Genomic DNA, 22,742 nt, shown 5'->3' with positions numbered 1-22,742 from the left:
AACTCCACCTTCTTTATATTATTTGGTTGGATTAGTTATTACATTCCATATTTTCATCCATCTTACCTCATGTTATCCTTGTCTTTATGCACCCTCAGCAGGAAGCAAGGCATAAAGATTAATCATTCTTCCTCAATTTTTTTTAATTAGAAATTTACTACATTACAAAAATGTGGGATTGACTTGCTTTAGCTAGTCACAATTTATTATTATTATTATTGGAGTGGATCCGAAGAGGAAAAAATTAGACCTCAATAACGAAGCCAAATGAGTAAAAGTGGGAAGCGATATTCAAAATCTAGGCCTTATGTGCATTGGGTTTTTGATAAAATTGAGAACAATACAATGGTGATAGAGATTATATAACATCAAACAATTGAATAGTAGCCCCTTTTATTTCTTCAAGTGAATGATATAATAAGGGGTGCTAGCAAAACTCTAAATACAGAAACAAAAACCAAAAAAAAAAAAAAAAAATGGAGAATGGACACGAAACAAACTTAGAAAACAAACCCAAAATGCACACAATCCACACTACGAACATGTACTTTGTTGGTCCTTAGAAGTTCGACCTAGTTAAAGCAAGTCCCATGTGAAACTAGGTTGTACCGGATGAAATGTCTTCGTTCCTGTTGTAGATATGGAACCATGGGCACCTGGAATCGGTGTCGGTGCCGGGGTTGAGTCAAAAGTTTCCCATTGTGTGGTGATCACGACAGACGACTGCCGAGAAGGTTGATCCTGAACATGCTTGGGTGAATCGGTGGAAGAACTACCGAAAGAATGCCTTGGTTGCTGCGGTTGAACCGGGGATGTTATGTTCCCTTTGGAATTCATATTCGGTTGAAATGGTGAAGTTATGTGCCCATTCGCATACTGCTGCTGCTGCTGCTGCTGCTTTTGTTGAGTGGGAGTTACAATGTGGTTTCCATTGCTAGCGGTTGCGGAGTTTTTCATCTTCAACACATCAAGAATCTCGACATACTTTTGCACTCTCCTCACCTTCAGATCAATCTCAAGCATGTTAATGATTTTACATCACAGATTCAAGAAAAAGGCATTTTCTGTTTTAGATCAAATTCGATCATACCTGTATTTTCCTCTGTAGTTTGACATCTCCATCAGCAAAAATGCCATCCAATTTAATCAACTGATTCATCAACGACTCGATCAGGTCTACTACATCTTTTTCAACCACTTTCCCACCTTTAGAAACCACAGTTTCAAGCGCCGACACCTACTCAATGACACGACGAAAAAGCTTCATTCAGAGACACGATTAGTTAAACAAATAGATGATCGAGAGATTTAGTGATTGAAAGAACAACCTTCCCAGCAAGCCTATCAACTTCCATGCTGATTTCTGATACAGATTTCGCAGCCTTTTCCATTTTAGCAGTCTTCCTCATCTCAAGGTAGCGTTTTTCTTGGCTGATGGCATCTTCAACGAGAATGATCTTGGATCTGTCCTTCACTCCCACACTGTCAAGAAATGCATTTGAATCCCTTTCTTTGTCCTTGTAAAACAGCTTTTGATCCTGGTGGTGTAATCCGGTTGGCCCGGCCAGCATCTTCTTCAATTCTCCTACGCTCCCGTCAAAGAAATACAATCCATTAATGACAGACAAACTAAACAACAGAGACAGATTCCAAGGAAGAAGAACAAGAAAATTACTGAATAAATAGTCGGCAATTACCAAAGCTGGCTTGAGAGTTGATATGAATTTCATGGTATACCGACCCATACTTGACGCGCACGCGAATTGGAGGCGGAGGGACGTGGTTTTGGTCTGCTTCGGTCCGCTTCTGAACCAGCATTCCGCCGGGCCTGAGCTCCCATGGTTTCTCCCGGATTTCACCACGGCCAACACCGCCGCCGCCGTCGCCCAAACTACCCTTCATTTGCGGCAACCCATTACTCACATTCCTCATCCTCATCATTTTGGGATTTGCCAAGCTATATTTCAGCTAGCTGACGGTTGAAATTTAAAGAGAAGTTCACCTCACCTTTGAGCAGATCAAAGCATTAACTACAATCTGATCTAAAGTTGATTTGTACACATCCCTTTCCCAGGAAATGAGACAAAATCCGAAAACTCCCACGAAGCTAACAGCTTAATTTTCATGAAAATTACACGAGTCAAGAATATCGCCACGCGTCTCTGTACACGGAAATCTTTTTTTCTATCTATAATCCTAACCACTGCAACAGTAAATGGTATCCAACGAAAAGCCAAAAGAAATTAAAGTCAAACCCGTGAATCTTCAACGGCGGAAATGTGTCTCTGTACCTCCGGTGGTGGCGCCGCCGTCGGAGGAACGGATTCCAATCAAATGGGCTCCAACTAAATTACAGTCGATAAGAATCTTCAGATCTCTTACAAAAAAAAAAAAAAAAAAACAGAGAATTGTGAAACGTAGGACGAATCGGGGGAGCGAGAAATCTGGCAAGAATATTGAGTCTGCGAATCTTGAAACTACGGTAAACCCGCCAGATTCAAACAAGAAATCCAATGTTTTGTACAGAAAATTTGTGTGCTCTCCCTCTCTTATTGGCTGTGAATTGCGGAGAAGATGGGAAGAGAGAGCCAACTATGAAAATATTAGGTATAAACAAAATATATAGACATTTATTCATATTCAAACATTACTTCATTAATCCTTAGATTACTATACATTCTTAATCATCATTACTAAATATCTACATTCATTCTATCTAATATGTAAAAATTATTAAACTTTTAAATAATTCTCAAAATATATATTACACTACAATGTAAAAAAAATTGACGATGTGTGTGTATATTAAAAAAATAGAAAAAAAATGCAAGTAATTGAGTCAAGTAAAATAAGATAGATTGATCTAAAAAGGGTATTTCTTAATTTAATCCAATAATAAAAAAAATTATGAAAAATGTTGGGGAAAGGTGTGAGATAATCATTTGGAACTAATTATAGGGAGAGAAGGTGAAATTGATTGGGAGTGAGTTAAAAATAATAATAATAATAACCTAGAGAAGCCGGTGACCAATCTTAATCGGCCGGTCACCTGCTTTTGTCATGCTGCCACCGACAGTTTCTTTTTTTTTTATTATAATGTTTTACTCGACTCCGCATATTTTACTGACGTAAGCTGAAGTCGGTCAAATTTCGTGTTATTTTAGTTAATAAAAAGCAACCATTTTTTAGGAGACATTAATAGAGTTATTAAATACTATTTGATAGAATATAATTAGTTGACATTGTGGATCAAAGATATAAAATCTCAATCATACATCTGTCCCATTTATATTTGCTTTTTTATATATGATATGATTTTTAAAAATACAACATTTTAAATATTATCATGTTACATGATTTATAGATTATGCACATTAATAAAGTGAGAATTACATGCAAAAAAAAAACAGTTGGGGAAATAAGTATTGAATCCTGAAAACCCACACGTATCGGTCAACCGTAGAGGTAAATATTTAGGAGACGGAGTCAACCCCATTGTCTATCTAATCTCTGATGTTCTTCAACTCAACCGACACTTTGAGATCGTTGGATCTTGCCGGGGACACGTGTCAGATTCATGGACTTAGATGAGAATATCCTGTGCGGACGTGATCCGAAAGAGACCGTACAACCCATTTTTTGTTCGGGGCGGCTTCCTTCTTTGTTGACTGATTAATTATATAAATATTAAATTAAATCACCATTATTTGTTTTTAATGCCCGACCATTTTTATTTTAATTAATCTTCACTTGAATCTTTGGGAAAGAGTGTGTGTGCGTTGTGTGTGCCGACGCCTTGTACATTGGATAAATCAAATTTTATATTTACCCAAATAATATATATTATCATTTGATACATCACAGTGCATAAAATTGTAACGAATTGTATCGCATAAATATAAGTTTTACACTTCGAATATTTTAATTTAATAATCAGTTTAGCGATGAAAACAACTGTTTTGTTGTTATAATTAATTTATAGAAACAATACACAAACACGCCTCTCGAGTCTTGATCGAGGAGATTTGTCGCCATAGGTAACCAAATCTTGCAATTATCACGAGTTAACATACATGCATGATGACAAAATTGACTAATCTTAATTTTGTTAGTATATAATTTTTTTTCCATAATTAATTTAGGTGAGGCATTAGCGTCAAGCCATTAATTTCATAATTAAGAAGATTGAACGTAACCCTTTTAAATTATTTGGACTTAAGCATAGGGGTGGGGAAAAATACAGAAATACCGTACCAAAAAAATTATCGAAATTATCGAAAAAATCGGTATACCGAAAATTTCGGTATAGCGGTATCGGTATCGGTATGTTAAATTTTTTTTTCGGTATTTCGGTATATACCGATATACCGAAAAATATTTTTTTAAAAAATATATATATATGAAAAATTTCGGTATACCAAAAAAAAACTCGGTACCGACTTTTTTGTCGGTATACCGATTTTTTTCGGTATACCGAAATTTTTTTGAATTCGATATCCGTACACGGCATAGATTTTTGTCATACCAAAAGTTTGGTATATCAAAAATTCGATATATTCGGTATACGGTACGGTATCGATATGAAAAAATTCCATACCGATTTTTTCGGTACGATATACGATATCCGATTTTCGGTACCGTATACCATATCGACCCATCCCTACTTAAGCATCGAGAATGATTAGGAGAGATGGCAGAATAATTACATGCAAGTCTTTTCAAAATATATAATTAATTAATTAGTAGTGTTACTATATAAGAATAAATATAAGAAGGTGCCATTGATGTGCAATTTGGTGGTAGGTCTTTGTTTTAGTTAGGCTAGAGAAGACCTAAGCGTAGTGTGTGATGATAACTTGGTGTACTTAAAAAAAAATAGCAATTTGATGATTGGCTTGTGATTACCAAATGTGCATCCTTATTATTATTATAATTATCATTTGTTATTTTTATTTTTTTCATTTTGATAGCTACTGACCATTTTGGATTAATGTTTCTCAAGAATAAATTTAAATTATTGTATACATTGTAGTATACGATAAATATATATTAACATTTAAGCTCGTAATGAATAAATATATGAAATACATGTTTTTGTAATCATTGATAAAACCTATACACAATTTGTGTGTTTATTTTGTTGGTTGATAATAATGATTTTTGATTCTTTTTTATTCATTAAAAATATTATTTTTCTTTACAAATATGAATCGAATCGACATGTTTCACAAATATAAATTTCGCGTTCTTGAATACCTACTCATAATATAAACCCTCCACGTATCATTACAAAAGATAATGAAAAAGAAAAGATTTTATTTTCACCAATATAGATTAATCGCTCTCCGAACCAATCTCCCATTTTAATTTCTCATGAGAAAAATTAGAATTTTTGTATCTAATTTTTTATGGAGGAAAGTATAGAAACGTTTTGCAAGTTTGATGGAATCTTTTATCAGATTGAGGAACTTGTACACAAATGATTTATTTATTTATTTTATTATTTCTATTTAGTGGCATCGATAAGATTTTTGTCTGTCACAATCGAAGAAAAAATACCTATATGGCTATATAGATAAAAATCTTACGTACATGTCAAAATTTCAACACAAGCGGTTTTGTCACAATTATTTCAAAATATAGGAAACTTTCTTCTCGTTTATCTGTCACATAATTTCGAAATTGATTCATTGGTGCACTATAATTAATTTCTTGAATTTTTTTTATATAAAATAAAATTCAACTCTCACATTAAAATACTCGAATATAGAAAAGACATTAGTCCCAAAATTTCTACAAGGCAATTTACGAATGAAAATGTTTAAATATCTAAAATTACAAAATCGACTATCGGATCACTGTATTGGATACATAAAATCTCCGTATCAACTCTCTTTATTCCAAAGATTTAATTGATTTTCGAATCTTTTCATTAAAAATCATAATCAATCCAAACCCATTCATCCAAAACACAATTGTAAAAAGAAAATAATAAATAAATCCATCTTATTTAATTGCAAATAACTTCAATTGGATCAATATAACCTAGCTCTTCTATAAAGAAGTCAACATGTTCAAATATCATTTCCAACAAGTGGATGTTCTTAATGATTCCAAATTACTTCGTCCAATTCTTAAACCCAAACCCTTTTGTGTGTGTATTATAAAACAAACAACACCTTATCTTCGAAGGCAAAAGTTGAACCATATAGGTCCATAACTTCCTTTATAATGAAAGAAAGAACCAACAGTTGAAACCACTCGAACAAACTACATCCACAGTTTTGTTTGGCACCAATTTTCACATACCACTCTTAACATCTTTCGAGGACGGAATTACTCCGGACGTAAACAAATAACACTACGTCACTATTAAAACTTTTATTCAAGACAAGATCTCGAGTTCGATACTTAAATGAGTTAATATACTTTTATGTCTACGGTATACCACTACCTTATATTTGAGTGTCAATCGAGTTAATATTCTTTTAACAGTACTACAATACCATATCAAATTACAAGAATTCAAAAAAATATATATATTATATAATAATAATAAATTAAACCAGTCAATATAATTCACTCACGTAATAATTCGTCCAACACGACAAAATTTGGTATAATTAAAATTATATTATGTAAACCGACACTCTTCGTTAAACATAACCAACCGACATTAGAACGTCAATTCGTCACGGACCAAACCAAATGAAGAATATATTCGAAACGTTTCTTTCAGTCTCGAACCAAAAATTACTCTACCTATTTTTGTAACATTTAATTCCCAAATAAAATTATATATATGTTATATAAACAACAAATACATGCAATGTTCCGCTTGTAAAGTTATGTTGAGAGACGGATGCAAGACTTCGACGAGAGTTCCTTTTTTCACTTTTTTTTTTCCTTTTTTTTTTTTGGCAAGAATATTTCGACGAGAGTTAGTATGTCTAATATGTTAACTATCTCACCTAATATCGTCATCGTTCAACATTCAACATCTAACTTGAACAAGGACCAAGGAAATAATATCCATGATTATTTTATGAACCATAATTAAATTTTTTTTAAAAAAAGAACAAAGAAAACATTCGTTTTCCGATGGGTTCCAATAGGCCCATCGGGCGTACGTGAGGGGAGAAATGAGAATGCACCCCGATTAAAGATTGCACATATAATTAATAATTTTCAAATAAAAATATAAGTAAATTCAATTCATGTCGACATAAAAGAAAATCAGTAGTCGGGTTCCTAAAGAACAGAAACATGAAAAAGCAACGAAGCCAAAATTCCAAGGTTCAGACCACATGATATTACACTTTCCTTTTAATCATTGTTAGAAACACTGATAAAAGCAAATGGAGATTGGCCCACACCAAAAGCTGGATAGATGGAAACAAGTTAATAAGCCTGCGAATATGTTTAAAGACTTCAATCTATGCTTTAATCAACTCCACAACTAATATTAGACGTCCCACCTACAATGGTCCTTTCAATATGGATTGCACACTTTGCGGTCATTAATATTCATGTACTATTTGCAAATGTATATGCAAGAAGCTATTGTGCCATGGAAACTATTCAAAAAAGTGTATAGAGTTAACAATGGTGAATATTGATTAATTGATTTACCACTCATATCTTCTATTTTCGAAATCTATAATTTCGAACTATGACTCTCCCAGCACACTGCTGCATTTCCAATTGAAAGGATTGCAAGATTTCAAAACAAGTGCAAGTTTTTTTTCTCTGCAATCAGGTTGCCCGACAAGGAATAATTAAATAAAATAAGATCTTCAACGGACTTGACTCATAGAACACGAAACAAGAACTTCATGGACTATCATGAGTTTAGTTTTCCACAAAAGAAGACAAGTCCTTTACATCGTTCTTGAGAGGGCATTTCACTCTCCTCCAACTTGTCTTTTCCACGAGTCTTCCACGATCAATTCGTCCACTCCCCAATCTTCATAGCTGGATTACATCAACAAAAATATAGCAACGAATTAAGAAAAAGATGACAGGGAATGTGTGGATGAATCAATTGAACCTCACCTTCCATCGGGGAGGTATCGCCGAATAGTGAAGGGAATTTTTCGCTGTCGTAGCTCCTTCATTGCAATCTAGGATAAGGTGAAAAATATGGATGTCACATAAAAACAATACACAAAATCACGATGTAATTTAAAAGTCACTTGTAACACAAAGTCCCATGTTGACAAAGGCTGCTGCTCACATGTACATGCTTATATAATGATCAGAATTCAGAAAGAAGAGTTACAAGTCTAGCATTTTTGTTAAATGTAATCCATGCACGCCCAAAGTGACAGTCAATCACATAAGTTGGTACTTCCTCAAATAATATTTGCTAGAATAACACTATTCGTGTGAAAAATTGAGGTTTTGGAGTTTCTCATGCAAATCAAAGACATTAATTGGGATGCAAGGAGAAAAAATTATAGCTATATTAACTATCATAATGTAAATATCCAGTTCGGACCCAATTTAAGAAAAAATGGGATACTAAACAGTCAAGGTGCCCAACCAAATGGTATAATCATCAAATACAAAGTAAGGGAAAATAAAACTACATTATCATGAAGCAAGTAATATAAGTCAATAAACAAGTATTGGAACTACAAAAGAAATAATCAATCAGCAAGAGTTCATTATATGATTTGGAAACAGCAAGCCAACATAATACACACAATCCTTCATAACGAAATAGCACTAGCATCTCATTGAGGTTGTGTTGCAAGCAAGTTCCAACTTACTAACCATTAACCAAAGCAATAAATTTGAAATTCAACGAAGATATGACTAAAACAAAATCAATTTGGGGTGGTTGTCATAAAGTTTTAATAAGGCCCTAAAACTTCAGAGATCACTGTAAAAATGCCGATTACCACATTGAACTTAATGCCTTCTGCGGATGGATTACGAACTGTAGCCACAGATTAGAAACACACGTTTGCGTACTATTTTTAACACAAACAGCATAATAAAGAAAATAAAAACTTAAATAAATTCTTGCCCAAAAAAGCACTATCAAATATGGACAATGTTACCTCGAGCGGGTCAGTTTCACCTTCTAATTCGACCATAACAGGAGCATTCATGCTGCGAAGCCAGAAAGAGTTTCTCAAAACCCAAAAATAACTCAAAGAAACAAAATTTAAGCACCTTTTCCAGTCCACGGTCCCAAAAATTAACACACTATAAAAACGGACCTTATCTGCAGAGCCCGTGTGCCCAGAATCCTAGCTCTTTCGTACTTGGTCATATATTTCGAAGTTTTCCGAGGACGTTCAACGGGTTCCTGCTCCTGTTTCTCATCTCCATCGCCTTCTACCGCGTCAGGAGCGTCCTCATTGTCATTATCTTCTTCAACTTCCGCCCCTTCCTATTAATTTTCCCACCATGATAATCGAAAATAAAAACATAACAATAAAGAAGGAAATAAGATTCTCACATCAATCTCGGGTTCCATTGGCTCATCCTCGTAGCTGAGAAAAATCAATTAAGTTAACATTATTAAGGGGGCACAAACCCAAAAGCCCTAAAAAAAACCCTAATTCCAAAAAAAAAAAAAAAAACACGCAGAGAGGCAAAAAAGAAAGAAAAAAAAGTGGCGCTATCGAAGTTTATTGAGGGAGATTAAAGGAAAATTAGATAAAAATCGATAGGATTACGAATTTAACGAACCCTCCGTCCATCTCATAGTCTTCGTCCGCCATGGCGTTTAGGTATTCCCCTTGCTCTTCTGCAACTGCTAATTGATCGCGCGAATGCCATTATGGGGGGAACAATCCACTTTTAAGTAGTAGTTGAATGGGCCAAATTAGACTCCTCCAAGCCCACTAAAAATATACAATTAGTTAGTAAAGCCCAGTTAGTAAAGCCCAGTACGTAACCAATGTTTTCTAGTTTTTTTTAATGCGAAAAACATAAATGGACAAGATAGATTGGTTTTTTTTTTGAGACCATCTTACAAGATACTTTTAAGCTCTTAAAAATAGCTTATAGACTGTTTTGGAGCTTTTAAGCTCTTCAAAACTGTTTAGTAATTTTTTTTTAAAACAGTTTATAAGCTGTCAAAATAAGTTGTTTGAAAGCTTATAAACTGTTTTTAAAAAAGTAGATACACCCCTACTTTTTAAGAAAATATTTTATTTTAATATTTTGTTTCCCACTATTATCCTTCTATATTATCCTTTTATATATTTTTTTCAATTTCATAATATATTCAATTACAGTTTTCTTTATCAATTTGTTATATATATTAAAATAATGTTTTGTTCCCGGTCAAAAAAATAATGTTTTGTTCTATAATTTTTTTATAATTTAAAAAACTAAACTATCAAGATACTATTTTAACATTAAATATTTTTTTTTAAAAAAAAAGCAAAGCATACTATTTTTATATATTTAAATATAAAATAATATATATAATTTTAAATAATTTTTTTTCTATCATTTTCTTATAATTAAAAAAAAGCTATACTATCAAGATATTATTGAGTAATTTTAAAATAACACATATATTATTTTAAAAAAAATTCACAGTGTAAGATTTATATAAATTAAAATATTAAATAGTTTTTATTTAATTTTAACATTTATCATAAAATTTTAAATTATTTTTGTAGATATATAATATTTACTTCACCTTCATATAATTATACTCTTTTGGTAATTTGACAATAAAAAGATCTTATAAAGCCAAACACATCAACATCTTTAAGTTGTTTAAAATAAGTTTATCCAAACACTTTAACAGCTTATTTTTAAAATAAGATCTAACAGCTTATAAGCTCCTAAAACAGCTTATAAGCTCCTAGTTTTAAATAAGCTTAGAGGGTGTATGGAAGAGTTTAAAAGATCTTACAAACAGCTTATAAGTTGTTTTAAAACTTTTAAGCTCACAAATTTTGTTTGGCAAAAATTTTTAAAAACAGCTTATAAGCTGTCAAAATAAGTTGTTTGACAACTTATAAGTCGTTTTTAAAAAAGTAAGGGAGGAGGTAATTTTTTCAAAAAGATCTTATTTTAATATTCTATATCTCTAAAATATCCTTGAATATTTTCATAAATCTCCATCATATTATCCACCCATTAAATATTAAATATTATTTTTTAAAAAAAATTACAAATCACATAAATTTTTCTAAAATAAAATATTAAAACAATTTTATATTTTAATATATGTTTATTCTAAAACTATTTTCGTATGTGTATAACTCAAAATTTTATTTTCATATAATTATATCTTTTTTTGTAATTTTGACAATAAAAAGATTTTATAATACCAAACATATCAACATCTTTAAGTTGTTTAAAATAAGTTTATCCAAACACTTTAACAGCTTATTTTTAAAATAAGTTCTAACAGCTTATAAGCTCGTAAAAGAGCATTTAAGCACTAGGAGCTTATAAGCTTTTTTTTAATAAGCTTAGTGTTTGGGAGAGCTTTTAAGCTCTTAAAAATAGCTTTTAAGTTGTTTTAGAGCTTAAAAGCTCTTCGGATCTGTTTGGTAAATTTTTTTAGAAACAGCTTATAAATTGTCAAAATAAGTTGTTTGACAGCTTATAAGTTGTTTTTAAAAAAGTAAGGGGGATGTACTTTTTTCAAAAAAATCTTATTTTAACATTCTATCTCTCTAAAATATCCTTAAATATTTTAATAAATCCCCATCATATCCTCCAGCCATTAAATATTAAATATTATTTTTTTTAAAAAAATTACAAATCACATAATTTTTTCTAAAATAAAATATTATAACAATTTTATTTTTTAATATATGTTTATTCTAAAACTATTTTCATATATGTATAACTCGAAACATTATTTTCATATAATTATATATTTTTTGATAATTTCGACGATAAAAAGATCTAATAATACCAAACACATCAACATTTTTAAGTTATTTAAAATAAGTTTATTCAAACACTTTAACAGCTTATTTTTTGTATTTCCTTATTGTAACAAAATAGCTTTTTCTATATTGTCAAACATTGACTCCACGAGTTTGAACTAATGATAATTAGATATATAGTGAGAGACAGAGTTCATCCTTAGGGGATAATTTAATTCTACCTTTACAGGTAACTACCCAATGATATATTTAACGGTGAAAAAATAGTAGAACTGACATGTATTGATAATTGATAAATCTTAAATATGCATTGAAGCAATGTCTGTACATGTAGAATCTCACTTACCCCATAAAGGTGACTAACATAATTAATGGTGTCATAATTTTCATTTTTCACACCGATTTCCTATTTTCTTTTCTTTTTTGAATTTAATTATCCGTGTAAGAATTAGGAATTCCTCTTCCAACTCGTCCCAGGATTGGTGTTATGGGGAAAAAAAGGTGGGGAAATGAGAAATTTGCCCAATATATAATGTAAAATGCAACACTTCAAAAATGATTTGGACATGCTAATATACATAGTCAAATTAATATTAAACTGTTGAATATATGTATGGAATAAGCCAATAAGGAATGAATCCACCAAGGCGTAGGTTGGATAGTTAATGTATGGGGGGAAGATGTTACCCATATTACTATATTAATCGGGTTTCAAGGAAGTAATTAATAAAACATTAAATGAGATTAAGAATTAACACGTTTCCCCAAATGACTCAACTTGCACACCATCGTTACGTTGACGTTTCGATTGTATCCCTGGAATTTCAAATAAATTCTTAGTAATGTGTGTGTATACATACACTACACATGCTGCGCTTTTATGAGGTACATTTTATCAAGCAACATTGTCCAATCGTCCAATCACGTTGTATATATGTAAGATGTTGTTACAACTTGATAAATAATCAAAAGTTCGATTATCTTTACTAACAAATTTTCAAATATATATGATGTATAGAGCTTATTCAGTGTAATTTATAACTCGACTAAAATATTTTTACTTTTGCGTTAACCTAAATATTTATCTAATATAAACCTCAAAAGTTGTTGAGAATTATCTCGGGCATTTAATATGTAGATATATATTGTTACAACTAACATGATATATAGTATTTTTTTTTTCTAAAAACCGTGAAAGAAATAGGCGTGCGGGGTGGGTTCATGTGTTGAGTCGTTGACTATATATAGGCCGTATGATCTATGTACAATATTTGTACATCAAGGTCCAAGAAAATAAAATTATTTCCGTTACCATTCAATTTTTTTTATTTTATTTTTTATTTTTTTTATAAGACCGTTCAATTCTTTTGGATCCGTTATTTATTTTATTTTACCATTTCAAAGCACACCTCGATAGTTTCGATTCTTCTTATTATTATTTTTTCCATTATATGCCAATTATTTTCTCGTTGAAAAATAAAATGCGAAGAAATTCAATGACTGGCGCGGCAACAAAACAAAACTTGCAAAACTCTTAAATAAAAATTACTTTAAGATCACAACACATCATTTAATAGTTCATGGAATTCCTCATCATATATACTATTTTAAGAACGACCTATTATATAGGAGTATATTTTTGAACCTCAGAATTATAACTTTTAATTAGCAAATTAATTAGCAGACCAAATACACAATGAATTTCCCTTTTCTCCTACGGTCGTGCATGCATGACTAGATTAGTAATTATCGGATTATCTTTTCAACTATTTATTAATAAAAATCTATAACACTTTGTAAATGAACATTTCAAGGAAAATGTCCGTTTTTCTAGATACAAAATACATGGAAAAAAATACAAAATAGATATGGTAGGTATCAGAATATTAAATATTTTGATCATAAGAAGAAGATTTATATATAATTTTTTTAATATTCATTAATTTTTAAGAATTAAGGAATTTTGATGAGTTTCCCGTATATATATATACACACACGGGAAACTCATCAAAACTTAATCAAAACTTAGAAATATGTGATCAAAATTAATCATAGTTGTATATATATGTAGCTAGACATGATTTAATTTTGGGTTTGTATATAATGGAGGTTGACTTTAGGATTAATCAATTATCAGATCTTTGATATTAAAGCATTTGCGTTGAATAATTTAAGATAATAGCTTAATTAGTGTACCTTTAACCTTCCTCGTATTAATCAAGCAATATGAGGTGATATCTAATTCCGGACAAGCCAAGTCCTGTATAGATAATCCTTGGCGTTGACAAAAGTACATGATACCAATTAGTCAGATTTTGAAGTACTTGCAAGTAATTAAATTAATATTTGCTCATATATAATCATATATCACACACACATATAAGAGGGATCGAGATAGGTCGGGATTTAGATAAATTTTGTCACTCTCCTAATTAATACGTGGAATTGGTGAGATGAAAGCATCTTTTGAAAAGCTTCATTTCATATTAGCCTGCTCTCTTCCAATAGGCATTCTGTTTTTCATGCTATAGCATTTAATTAATTTTTAGTTCATATTATAATTACTGTGATTAAATTTGTTTCCAGTAATTGATTACATCATCACGATTGTAATTTGGAATAGCATGTTACGCGTTTTCAAACCTGTCGCTATAAATTGATCTAAAATTTCAAATAATTTTATCTTTTTTTTCCCTGTGCGAATCTTTTTGGAAATAAAAAATCTAATTAATTTACTTATATATAAGAATATAAAGGAAACTTGGGGGCTAGAAAGACCTGTGCCAGTGGAGTTACAATCTGAAAAGGACAAGGTACAAGAAGTTCTGAACTGGGACAGGATCTATTTTAACCCAATCTTCTCTGGGGTAGGACTTTGGCCTTAAATTTTATACGAATTATATAACTAATAAATATTATTATCATTGAAATATATTAATTAATTAATTAGCCGTATAAAGTACAAAACCAAGAGGACCGACATTTTTATTTTGTTCATTTTAAATTACATGAGATTTCATTAGGATAATGTATGGTGATATATTCTATTTCGAGACTAGTTTAAACTATTGATTAATAAAATATTTACAAACTTAAAATTTCAGATCCATATTATCTATCTATGCTATTCACTATTCCAACATGAGAAAATCAGGCACGGAATTATCTAATTTTTACCCTTACCGTATTGTAAATTTTTTAAAAAAAAATTGAAAGACTAACGTATAATAATTAGTTTCTTCCCAAATCTAAAATCTTGAATCCACCTTCGAGAAAATAATCTGTAAATAGAGATGAATGTACGGATCCGACAATATTGCTTATCATTAATTTTTTGTTGTTAATTACCATAATATCACCAGTAACACAACAAATAATATAGTTTTGTATATATATTATATTAGTATATAAACACAGCACACAATTAAAGACACCTACACAGTGGGGATGAGACAGAGTTTAAATAATAATGAATAATGATATATTTGCATATGCGGAGTACTCATTTTCATTATTTAATTTTTTTCCCTCTTTGGTGGAAAGTCAAATTGCATCCAACCTTCCCCTTTTCTATTTTTGAGCCTCTTCATAAATGATACCCACTAATTTTTTTTAATTGCATACTAAATATAATATAACCTTTAATTTATTATATTCACACCAGGCACAGACTCAGTGCACCAATGCAGACAAGCTCAAATTTTCAAATCTGGGACATTATCAATTCATCACCACCCAAAAATTCTTTTAAAACTTCAGAATCCCAGTGAGAAAAAATGTTAAATTAAATTAATATTTCCCATCTTAGATAATTGTTTCTAAAAATGAATATACATGACATAATTGAGACAACAGGGAAAATAAAAAATTATAGTTTTTTTTAAATATTTTATTTCTTTGCTATCAGTGGTTATAAATGAATGACAATGTGTCACACCAGTTTACTTGTGAGAACGGATTGGTGAAATAAATAAAATGCGAGTGCATCAAGTCCTCGTTCCATTTCTCGCAGATTCCGAAAGAAGAAAAATCATAAATTATATATGTTCTTATATAATAAACATTTCACATGTCATATACATTATTCAAATTAATATAATCATATTACCATCACTACATTTCTCTCTAAATTTTATTTTATTACTTTTCAAAATTGTTAATAATTTTCAAAATTTTATGTGATTATCCATATTCTTAATGTCAAAAAGAATTTCATTTATTTTTTTTAAACAAAAAAAATTACATTCAGTGTATATTCAATCGATTTACTAATTTGATAACACACAATTAGTAGGAGTAGGACCATCGAACATGACATGTGTCATGTTCGAGCCCAAGATGGGTCTAATTTCGGATGACAAGCTCAGGTCCATCTTCAAGTCCAAAAATCGATATGTTGAGAGATCCTTTAGAAAGCATTTGTTAGATTTTTTTTCACAAAATTTCAGAAAATTTCAAAATTTTGTGAATAAAAAGCTTAGAAGTATTGCTTCCTAGAAACTCTTCCAAACACTACATAAGTGTTCCAATACATCAAGGAACAATTTGGTTCGTGTATGAGATGATGTTTGGTTCGTGTACGAGATTATGTATGATCTATAATATAAGGATGATAAATCAACACACTTGGATAATATAATTATGCATAACACTAATCGTTTATAATAATTGAATCAAACATTGGATAAAACAAACATGATTAATCCATCAATATCAATATATCATGTCATCCACATCAAACAATGCCTAAGAAGTGTGTTAAGTACATAGTTAGAATTGTGTCATGTGCAGCCAAGAGAGCGATTTGAAACGAGTGGAGATGAGCTTGAGGTGCAGCATGTTTGGAAGTGAGCCAAGATGTGTGATATGTGTGGAACTGAACTAACAAGGGCAGAGAGTCACATTGAGACACTCCTCTCTAGTTGGCTTGCACCAGGAGGACAAGCTCTCGGCTGAGGAGGTGCGTGAGTTGTACGTCTATGGTCTCCATCTCATATGTGTGATCTCCAATTTTTTTTTATAAATATATATAGATACCACATTTGAAGATTTCATAATTCATTCACTATATTTTCAGTGGATCGGTTTCAATTCTTGGAAAAGAGCCGTTTAATTTTTGTGAGCACCATTATTTAGAAGTAAATATAATTTTAAAATTACATCCAAAATACTAAAAGAAATAATTATTTTTTGAAAAAGTAAACAAGTTGAAAAGCCCCAATACACAACAATACAACGAAAATAAAACCGCAGTTGGCCCATAACGACCAACTAATTTTACTGATGGCATATTTACCTTAGGGTGCCATAGATGAAATGTAACTAATTTTTTTGTAAAAGAAAATTTAAATATCATTTTGTAATTGATAAAACGTATTCGAACCATTTTAAATGATCGACAGGTGATGTTCTATGATGATCAAAACTCATGAATTCATCTATTCATCTGTTCAAAAAAAGTTTGTCCTTTCGAGCATCCCTTTAATCGGGAAAGTCTATGCTACCCCAAGGGTACTGGAGCCCACTGATTTTAACCAATCATAAATTGTCACGCCATCCCAAAGACAGTGCCCTTGGGATAGGGGCCCACTGATTTTAACCAATCACGGATTGCCATGTCATCATAGACTTTGCCCCTTTAACCATACTGACCAACACAAGAGGCAATATTAAAGCTGAAAACTTGGGATTAGCATAATTAATATATTCATCATTCTTTTTTTTTAGTCGCTTGAACAGATTCGTGTTATAACTGAGTCTTGAACTCTATCTTAATATTTTGATGTCAAAACGCTCGCTCTATCTAACACTAACATGACAAAACTTTTAGTCGTAACAGTGACAATCAGTTAAAGATAAAAAAAACAAAATAAAAAATTATATTGAGAATATTTTAAGAAACTCATCATTTCCCAAACTTATCACGTACCATCTCGAGATCTAATTTATTACTACTCGACACACCCCTCTACAAAACTCACCCTCTCTCACATGTATTCAACTTGATTCTTAACTTGTCTCCCTCTCCATTCATTCAACACTCCACACCCATATTCTTCCCCTCTCCTTCTCCTATATATAAAAACAACACTCTCCATTTTTCAAAACAAACAAAGAATTAAACCATTCACCCCACAGCCAGCCATGGGAGGACCTCCCACTCCTCACTACACTCCCCTTTCCAAGCCCGCCTCCGCCGCCGCCGCATCCTACCTTAAAAAACCCAAACTCTTCTCCATAGCCATAGTCACCGTCCTCTGCTCCCTCTCCTACATCTCCGGCGTCTGGCAACACGGCGGCGGCGTCACCATCCCCGCCACCTCAAATCTTGGCGCCACCATCCCATGCTCCATCGCCACCTCCAACGCAACCTCCTCCACGGTCACGCTAGACTTCGCAACCCACCATGCCGCCGCGGACGGCGGCGCGGAGGGCGATACGTCCGGCGTGAAAATCAAGAAATACCGCGCGTGTGACGTAAAGTACAGCGAATACACCCCATGCGAGGACCAGAAAAGATCGCTGAAATTCGAGCGTGACAGGTTGATATACAGAGAGAGGCACTGTCCTCCGGAGGAAGAGAGGCTGAGATGCCGGGTTCCGGCGCCGCACGGGTACAAGAACCCTTTCAAGTGGCCGCAGAGCAGGGATCTGGTGTGGTACGCAAATGTACCGCACAAGGAATTGACGGTGGAGAAGGCGGTTCAGAACTGGATTCGGTTCGAGGGAGACCGGTTCAGGTTCCCGGGCGGAGGAACCATGTTCCCTAATGGCGCCGGAGCTTATATCGATGATATCGGAAAGTTGATTGATTTGAAAGATGGCTCCATTCGAACCGCCATTGATACTGGTTGCGGGGTAAGTCAAGCTCTGTGTGTATTCTTTCGTTTTCTTTTTTTTTTCCTTAAGAAGAAGAAGAAGAAACATGCAAGATAATTTAATTTATTTTATTTTATTAATTCCCGGAAAATAAGTTATTGATATTGACCGCATTTGACCACCATTCATCTTGTTTCTGCCATTCCATTTAACATCTATAATTTTAATAACAGTTATTATCTGAAATTTAATTAGTAATATATCTGTTGGCAATAAATTAATGAGGCCGTAGTAAAATATATTATATACTTTGGCTGTTTATAACAGTAGCAGGTGAATTGTTGAATCTGGGTTGTATGTATTGTGTTGGTATTTTTTTCAAATGGACTACTAATTTTATTTCCCGGCGTAAGTTTTTATATATATAAAAGAAAAGCCATGTAGCTAGGGATTTATTTTATTTTACCTCAATAAATGCAATTAATTCAATCTTGAAATTAAATGCTTTAAGTGATGTAGTTAAGGTGAAATTAAGAGGTGATTGTAATTATGGGGAGGGGGTGGCATTGATGTGGTTAATTCGATCGATCCAATACGTACAATTAATGTGGAAAAAAGAATTTGCCATTTTTGGTTGCATCGACGCACACACACGCGTATGGGGCACACTTTTTTGTATGAATTAGGACAAAAGTGAGTGTGGTTTGGTATTGTGGTTTATCGAGCCACTGATTTTTAAATATTTTGTAGTTTACTACTTTTGGAATTCGAAAACAATTGGTTGCTTTTCTTTTCATTATTATATATTTATTTGATTGTAACATTTGTAGCTGTGGATAGTTGTATTTTACCCCAACAAGTCCAACACCTTTTTCTTCACAACAAGGCTAGTTGGCCATGCAGGAGAGCATGTAACACACATGGCATAGTGCTACTTTGTCTATAATTTTGACTTTTTCTATATTCTATTTGTACTTGTTTAATTTTCTCCTGTTAAGCATTCTAAAAAATTCTTGGTTATGATCATATATCGTCAAAGGTTGCGAGCTGGGGTGCCTATCTTTTATCAAGAAACATCCTTACCATGTCGTTTGCGCCGAGGGACACGCATGAAGCTCAGGTGCAATTCGCATTGGAACGAGGAGTTCCTGCGTTGATCGGCGTCATCGCCTCCAAGAGGCTACCATACCCGTCTAGGGCTTTCGACATGGCACATTGCTCCCGTTGCCTCATTCCATGGGGCGAATATGGTATACGATAATTTGCAAACACTACCTTATAATCTTGATAAGTGAAAGTGTACTCAATAATACATAACATATATGGTATACGATCATTTGCAAACGCTACCTTATAATCTTGATCAGTAAAAAGTGTACTCATCAATAACAAATCAAGGTTAATTTCTTTAGTTGAAGATTTTATCATTTGAGCAGTGAGACACATGATCTTAATTATTTGATTCCATTTGATCTTTTCTTTGTTTAGATGGTGTGTACTTGATCGAAGTTGATCGCGTTTTAAGGCCGGGCGGGTACTGGATCCTATCTGGTCCACCTATCCGTTGGAGAAAGTACTGGAAAGGGTGGGACAGGTCGAGGGAGGACTTGAACTCGGAGCAAATGCAAATCGAGAACATAACCAGGAGCCTATGTTGGAAAAAGCTAGTGGAAAGGGATGATATCTCTATTTGGCAAAAACCATTGAATCACGGCAAGTGCAAAAGATTCAAATCAATGGTCAAGAACCCCCCATTCTGCCCTGCTGATCAGAACCCCGATAAATCTTGGTTCGTAATCGCTCTTTCTGTCTCTCTTTTTTCGATCTTGTTACAATATCAGGACTCGTAGCTGAATTCGATGCATGCACGAATGTGCTTCTTCTTCTCAGGTACACAAATTTAGACACTTGCTTGACTCGTTTACCCGATGTTTCCACGAATGAGGAGGTAGCCGGCGGTGTGCTAGAAAAGTGGCCGAAGCGGCTAACCTCCTTGCCTCCTAGGATCAGTCAAGGAAAGGTAAGTGGAGTAAGCAGAGAAACTTTTCATCAAGACTTGCAACTGTGGAAGAGGAGGGTCTCTTATTATAAAACAGTTAACAACCAATTAGGCCAAAAGGGAAGGTATCGCAACATCCTTGATATGAACGCTTTCTTGGGCGGATTCGCTGCCAATTTGATCGACGATCCTCTTTGGGTGATGAACGTAGTCCCCGTCGAGGCTAAGATCAACACGCTTGGTGTCATCTATGAACGAGGGCTGATTGGAACTTATCAGAGCTGGTACACAAATATATATACCTATAACATATATGCTCTTGTTCTAATATTCATTTATTGGGGATTTCCCATTCTTAAAATCAAATTCGTGCAGGTGTGAAGCAATGTCAACTTATCCTAGAACTTATGATCTCATTCATGCTGATTCGATATTTACCCTCTACAGAGATAGGTGACACATCCCGAACTCTATATATGTGTGTATATACTCACTATCTCGAAGATATCTACTCTACACTAGGATTAAGTCGCGAAAACGTCTTTTTCTTTGTTTATATGTTGTTATAACAGGTGTGGGATGGAAGATATTTTATTAGAAATGGACAGGATCTTGAGACCGGAAGGAAGTTTGATAATTCGAGACGATGTAGATATATTGGTGAAGGTGAAAAGAATAGCAGATGGATTGAATTGGGATAGTCAAATTGTAGATCATGAAGATGGGCCAATGGAGAGGGAGAAGCTTTTGTTTGCAGTGAAATTGTACTGGACAGCTCCGGCTTCTGCTGATGCTTCTTAGAAGTATATAGCTCTTTTTTTCTGGTCTTTTTTTTTTTTTTGAAGGAAATTTTTGTTATTATTTTAATTTTCTGTCTTCTTTGGTATACATTTATTAAGGAGTACTATGTGTTCCTTCATTGATTTGTATTTGTTATGTGATAATGAATGAAGCAACTATAGTATGGTCGATTAAATGAATGTTTCTAAAATTGTTAACAGTCCACGGGCCGTGTTTTTCCCCCCAATTATTTGTCAAGGGTCTCTGTTACATTTACTTTTGTCTTACAAATTTGAATATATAGTACCATTCTCGCTTTATATTATTTCGTGAAAATGGATACTACTTCTGTCTTCATATTGTTTCGAAATAGGATAAGATGTCCTCAAATAAAAATAAATAAAATATGTAAGAAGTTGATTTTTTTTTTTAACTGAGAACGAACAAGTCGGTTTCTATCACTAAAAACTAAGAAGCGAAAATAGAGGTTTTATATAATTGAGAACGGACAAACGGTTTCCATATCTAAATAACAAGCGAAGATAGAGGTCTTTTGGGATTGTTCGATTTAGGAGAGTAGATGTATCGTTTGACAATTGGTTAGGAACTTGATTCCTAATCCTTCTACCAACATTTTTTAAGATGGACAAAGTTTTTTCAGTGCAATTTATTTCGTTAATATGATTTGCAAGCTATTATGTTAGTCCAATAAAGTGATTAGTGACTTTAAATCATACGAAAGTAGTGAATGTGGTTTACATCTCGTCACTTGACAAAAAAGTGAAAATGGAGATGGAATTCAGAACAATAGTCGTCTTGCAATCTTAAATTTTCAGTATCATAATCAGGGACGGAACTATATAGGGGGCTAGACTGGGCTGCCCATATAGTTAGTGTATATATATATATATATATATTTATTTATTGAGTTAATTATATATATTAATTATTATTTGCAATTGATTGGATTTTTTAATTTATTGATATATATGAGTTTTATTTAAGTTATTTAGGCTTCTATATTTTGTGTTTATATAGACCATTTCATGGAACATTCAATATATTGAACATTATATTCTATTGAGTACAAAATAACATCATAAATTCAAAGTAAATCTATAATTATGTACAGTATCACATTTAAAAATTATACTTTATAAAATATACAACAATTATTCAACTTATTTTAAAGAGAAATTTTTTTGATTCATTAACCCTTCAAATTTTTTTATAAAATATAATTTAATTATTGAAATACATTCACT

At 32.6% G+C, this 22,742-nt stretch overlaps 3 protein-coding genes across 3 annotated transcripts; 1 reads left to right on the top strand and 2 right to left on the bottom strand.

The window, feature by feature from the left end:
- Positions 1-290: 290 nt before the first annotated feature.
- LOC140880723 (BAG family molecular chaperone regulator 2-like) lies at positions 291-2,699 on the bottom strand. The gene is made up of 5 exons (XM_073285411.1): positions 2,256-2,699; positions 1,698-1,972; positions 1,329-1,585; positions 1,091-1,237; positions 291-1,002 (listed from the first exon to the last, which is right to left on the bottom strand). The coding sequence occupies exons 2-5, from the start codon at positions 1,939-1,941 to the stop codon at positions 577-579; spliced, it is 1,074 nt and encodes a 357-aa protein (XP_073141512.1). The 5' UTR covers positions 1,942-1,972; positions 2,256-2,699; the 3' UTR covers positions 291-576.
- Positions 2,700-7,551: 4,852 nt separating this feature from the next.
- On the bottom strand, positions 7,552-9,788 carry LOC140883438 (DNA-directed RNA polymerases II and V subunit 6B). Its single transcript, XM_073289898.1, has 6 exons — positions 9,706-9,788; positions 9,473-9,506; positions 9,231-9,403; positions 9,069-9,120; positions 8,056-8,123; positions 7,552-7,974 (listed from the first exon to the last, which is right to left on the bottom strand). Exons 1-6 carry the CDS (start codon positions 9,735-9,737, stop codon positions 7,905-7,907), a joined length of 429 nt encoding a protein of 142 aa, XP_073145999.1. The 5' UTR covers positions 9,738-9,788; the 3' UTR covers positions 7,552-7,904.
- Positions 9,789-17,863: 8,075 nt separating this feature from the next.
- LOC140880238 (probable methyltransferase PMT15) lies at positions 17,864-21,697 on the top strand. The gene is made up of 6 exons (XM_073284520.1): positions 17,864-18,737; positions 19,738-19,948; positions 20,187-20,487; positions 20,589-20,981; positions 21,073-21,150; positions 21,270-21,697. The coding sequence occupies exons 1-6, from the start codon at positions 18,024-18,026 to the stop codon at positions 21,496-21,498; spliced, it is 1,926 nt and encodes a 641-aa protein (XP_073140621.1). The 5' UTR covers positions 17,864-18,023; the 3' UTR covers positions 21,499-21,697.
- The last annotated feature ends 1,045 nt before the right edge of the window (positions 21,698-22,742 follow it).

Source organism: Henckelia pumila, chromosome 2 (assembly GCF_033568475.1).
Source record: "Henckelia pumila isolate YLH828 chromosome 2, ASM3356847v2, whole genome shotgun sequence".
Lineage (NCBI taxonomy): Eukaryota > Viridiplantae > Streptophyta > Magnoliopsida > Lamiales > Gesneriaceae > Henckelia > Henckelia pumila.
Note: the sequence above shows the minus strand (reverse complement) of the source record. Positions and strands in the feature narration are given on the sequence as shown.

Bases quoted from the DNA above. Each gene is read 5' to 3' on its own strand.
- LOC140883438 (XM_073289898.1), bottom strand. From the start codon at position 9,737: ATGGCGGACGAAGACTATGAGATGGACGGAGG. The intron at 9,507-9,705 runs GTTCGTTAAATT...GATTTTTCTCAG, and splicing joins GACTATGAGATGGACGGAGG to CTACGAGGATGAGCCAATGG. The intron at 8,124-9,068 runs GTAACATTGTCC...ACCTTATCCTAG, and splicing joins GTGAAACTGACCCGCTCGAG to ATTGCAATGAAGGAGCTACG.
- LOC140880238 (XM_073284520.1), top strand. From the start codon at position 18,024: ATGGGAGGACCTCCCACTCCTCACTACACTCCCCTTTCCAAGCCCGCC. The intron at 20,488-20,588 runs GTTCGTAATCGC...TCTTCTTCTCAG, and splicing joins CAGAACCCCGATAAATCTTG to GTACACAAATTTAGACACTT. The intron at 21,151-21,269 runs GTGACACATCCC...TTGTTATAACAG, and splicing joins TTTACCCTCTACAGAGATAG to GTGTGGGATGGAAGATATTT.
- LOC140880723 (XM_073285411.1), bottom strand. From the start codon at position 1,941: ATGATGAGGATGAGGAATGTGAGTAATGGGTTGCCGCAAATGAAGGGT. The intron at 1,586-1,697 runs GTAATTGCCGAC...ACGGGAGCGTAG, and splicing joins CAACTCTCAAGCCAGCTTTG to GAGAATTGAAGAAGATGCTG. The intron at 1,003-1,090 runs GTATGATCGAAT...ATTGATCTGAAG, and splicing joins AACTACAGAGGAAAATACAG to GTGAGGAGAGTGCAAAAGTA.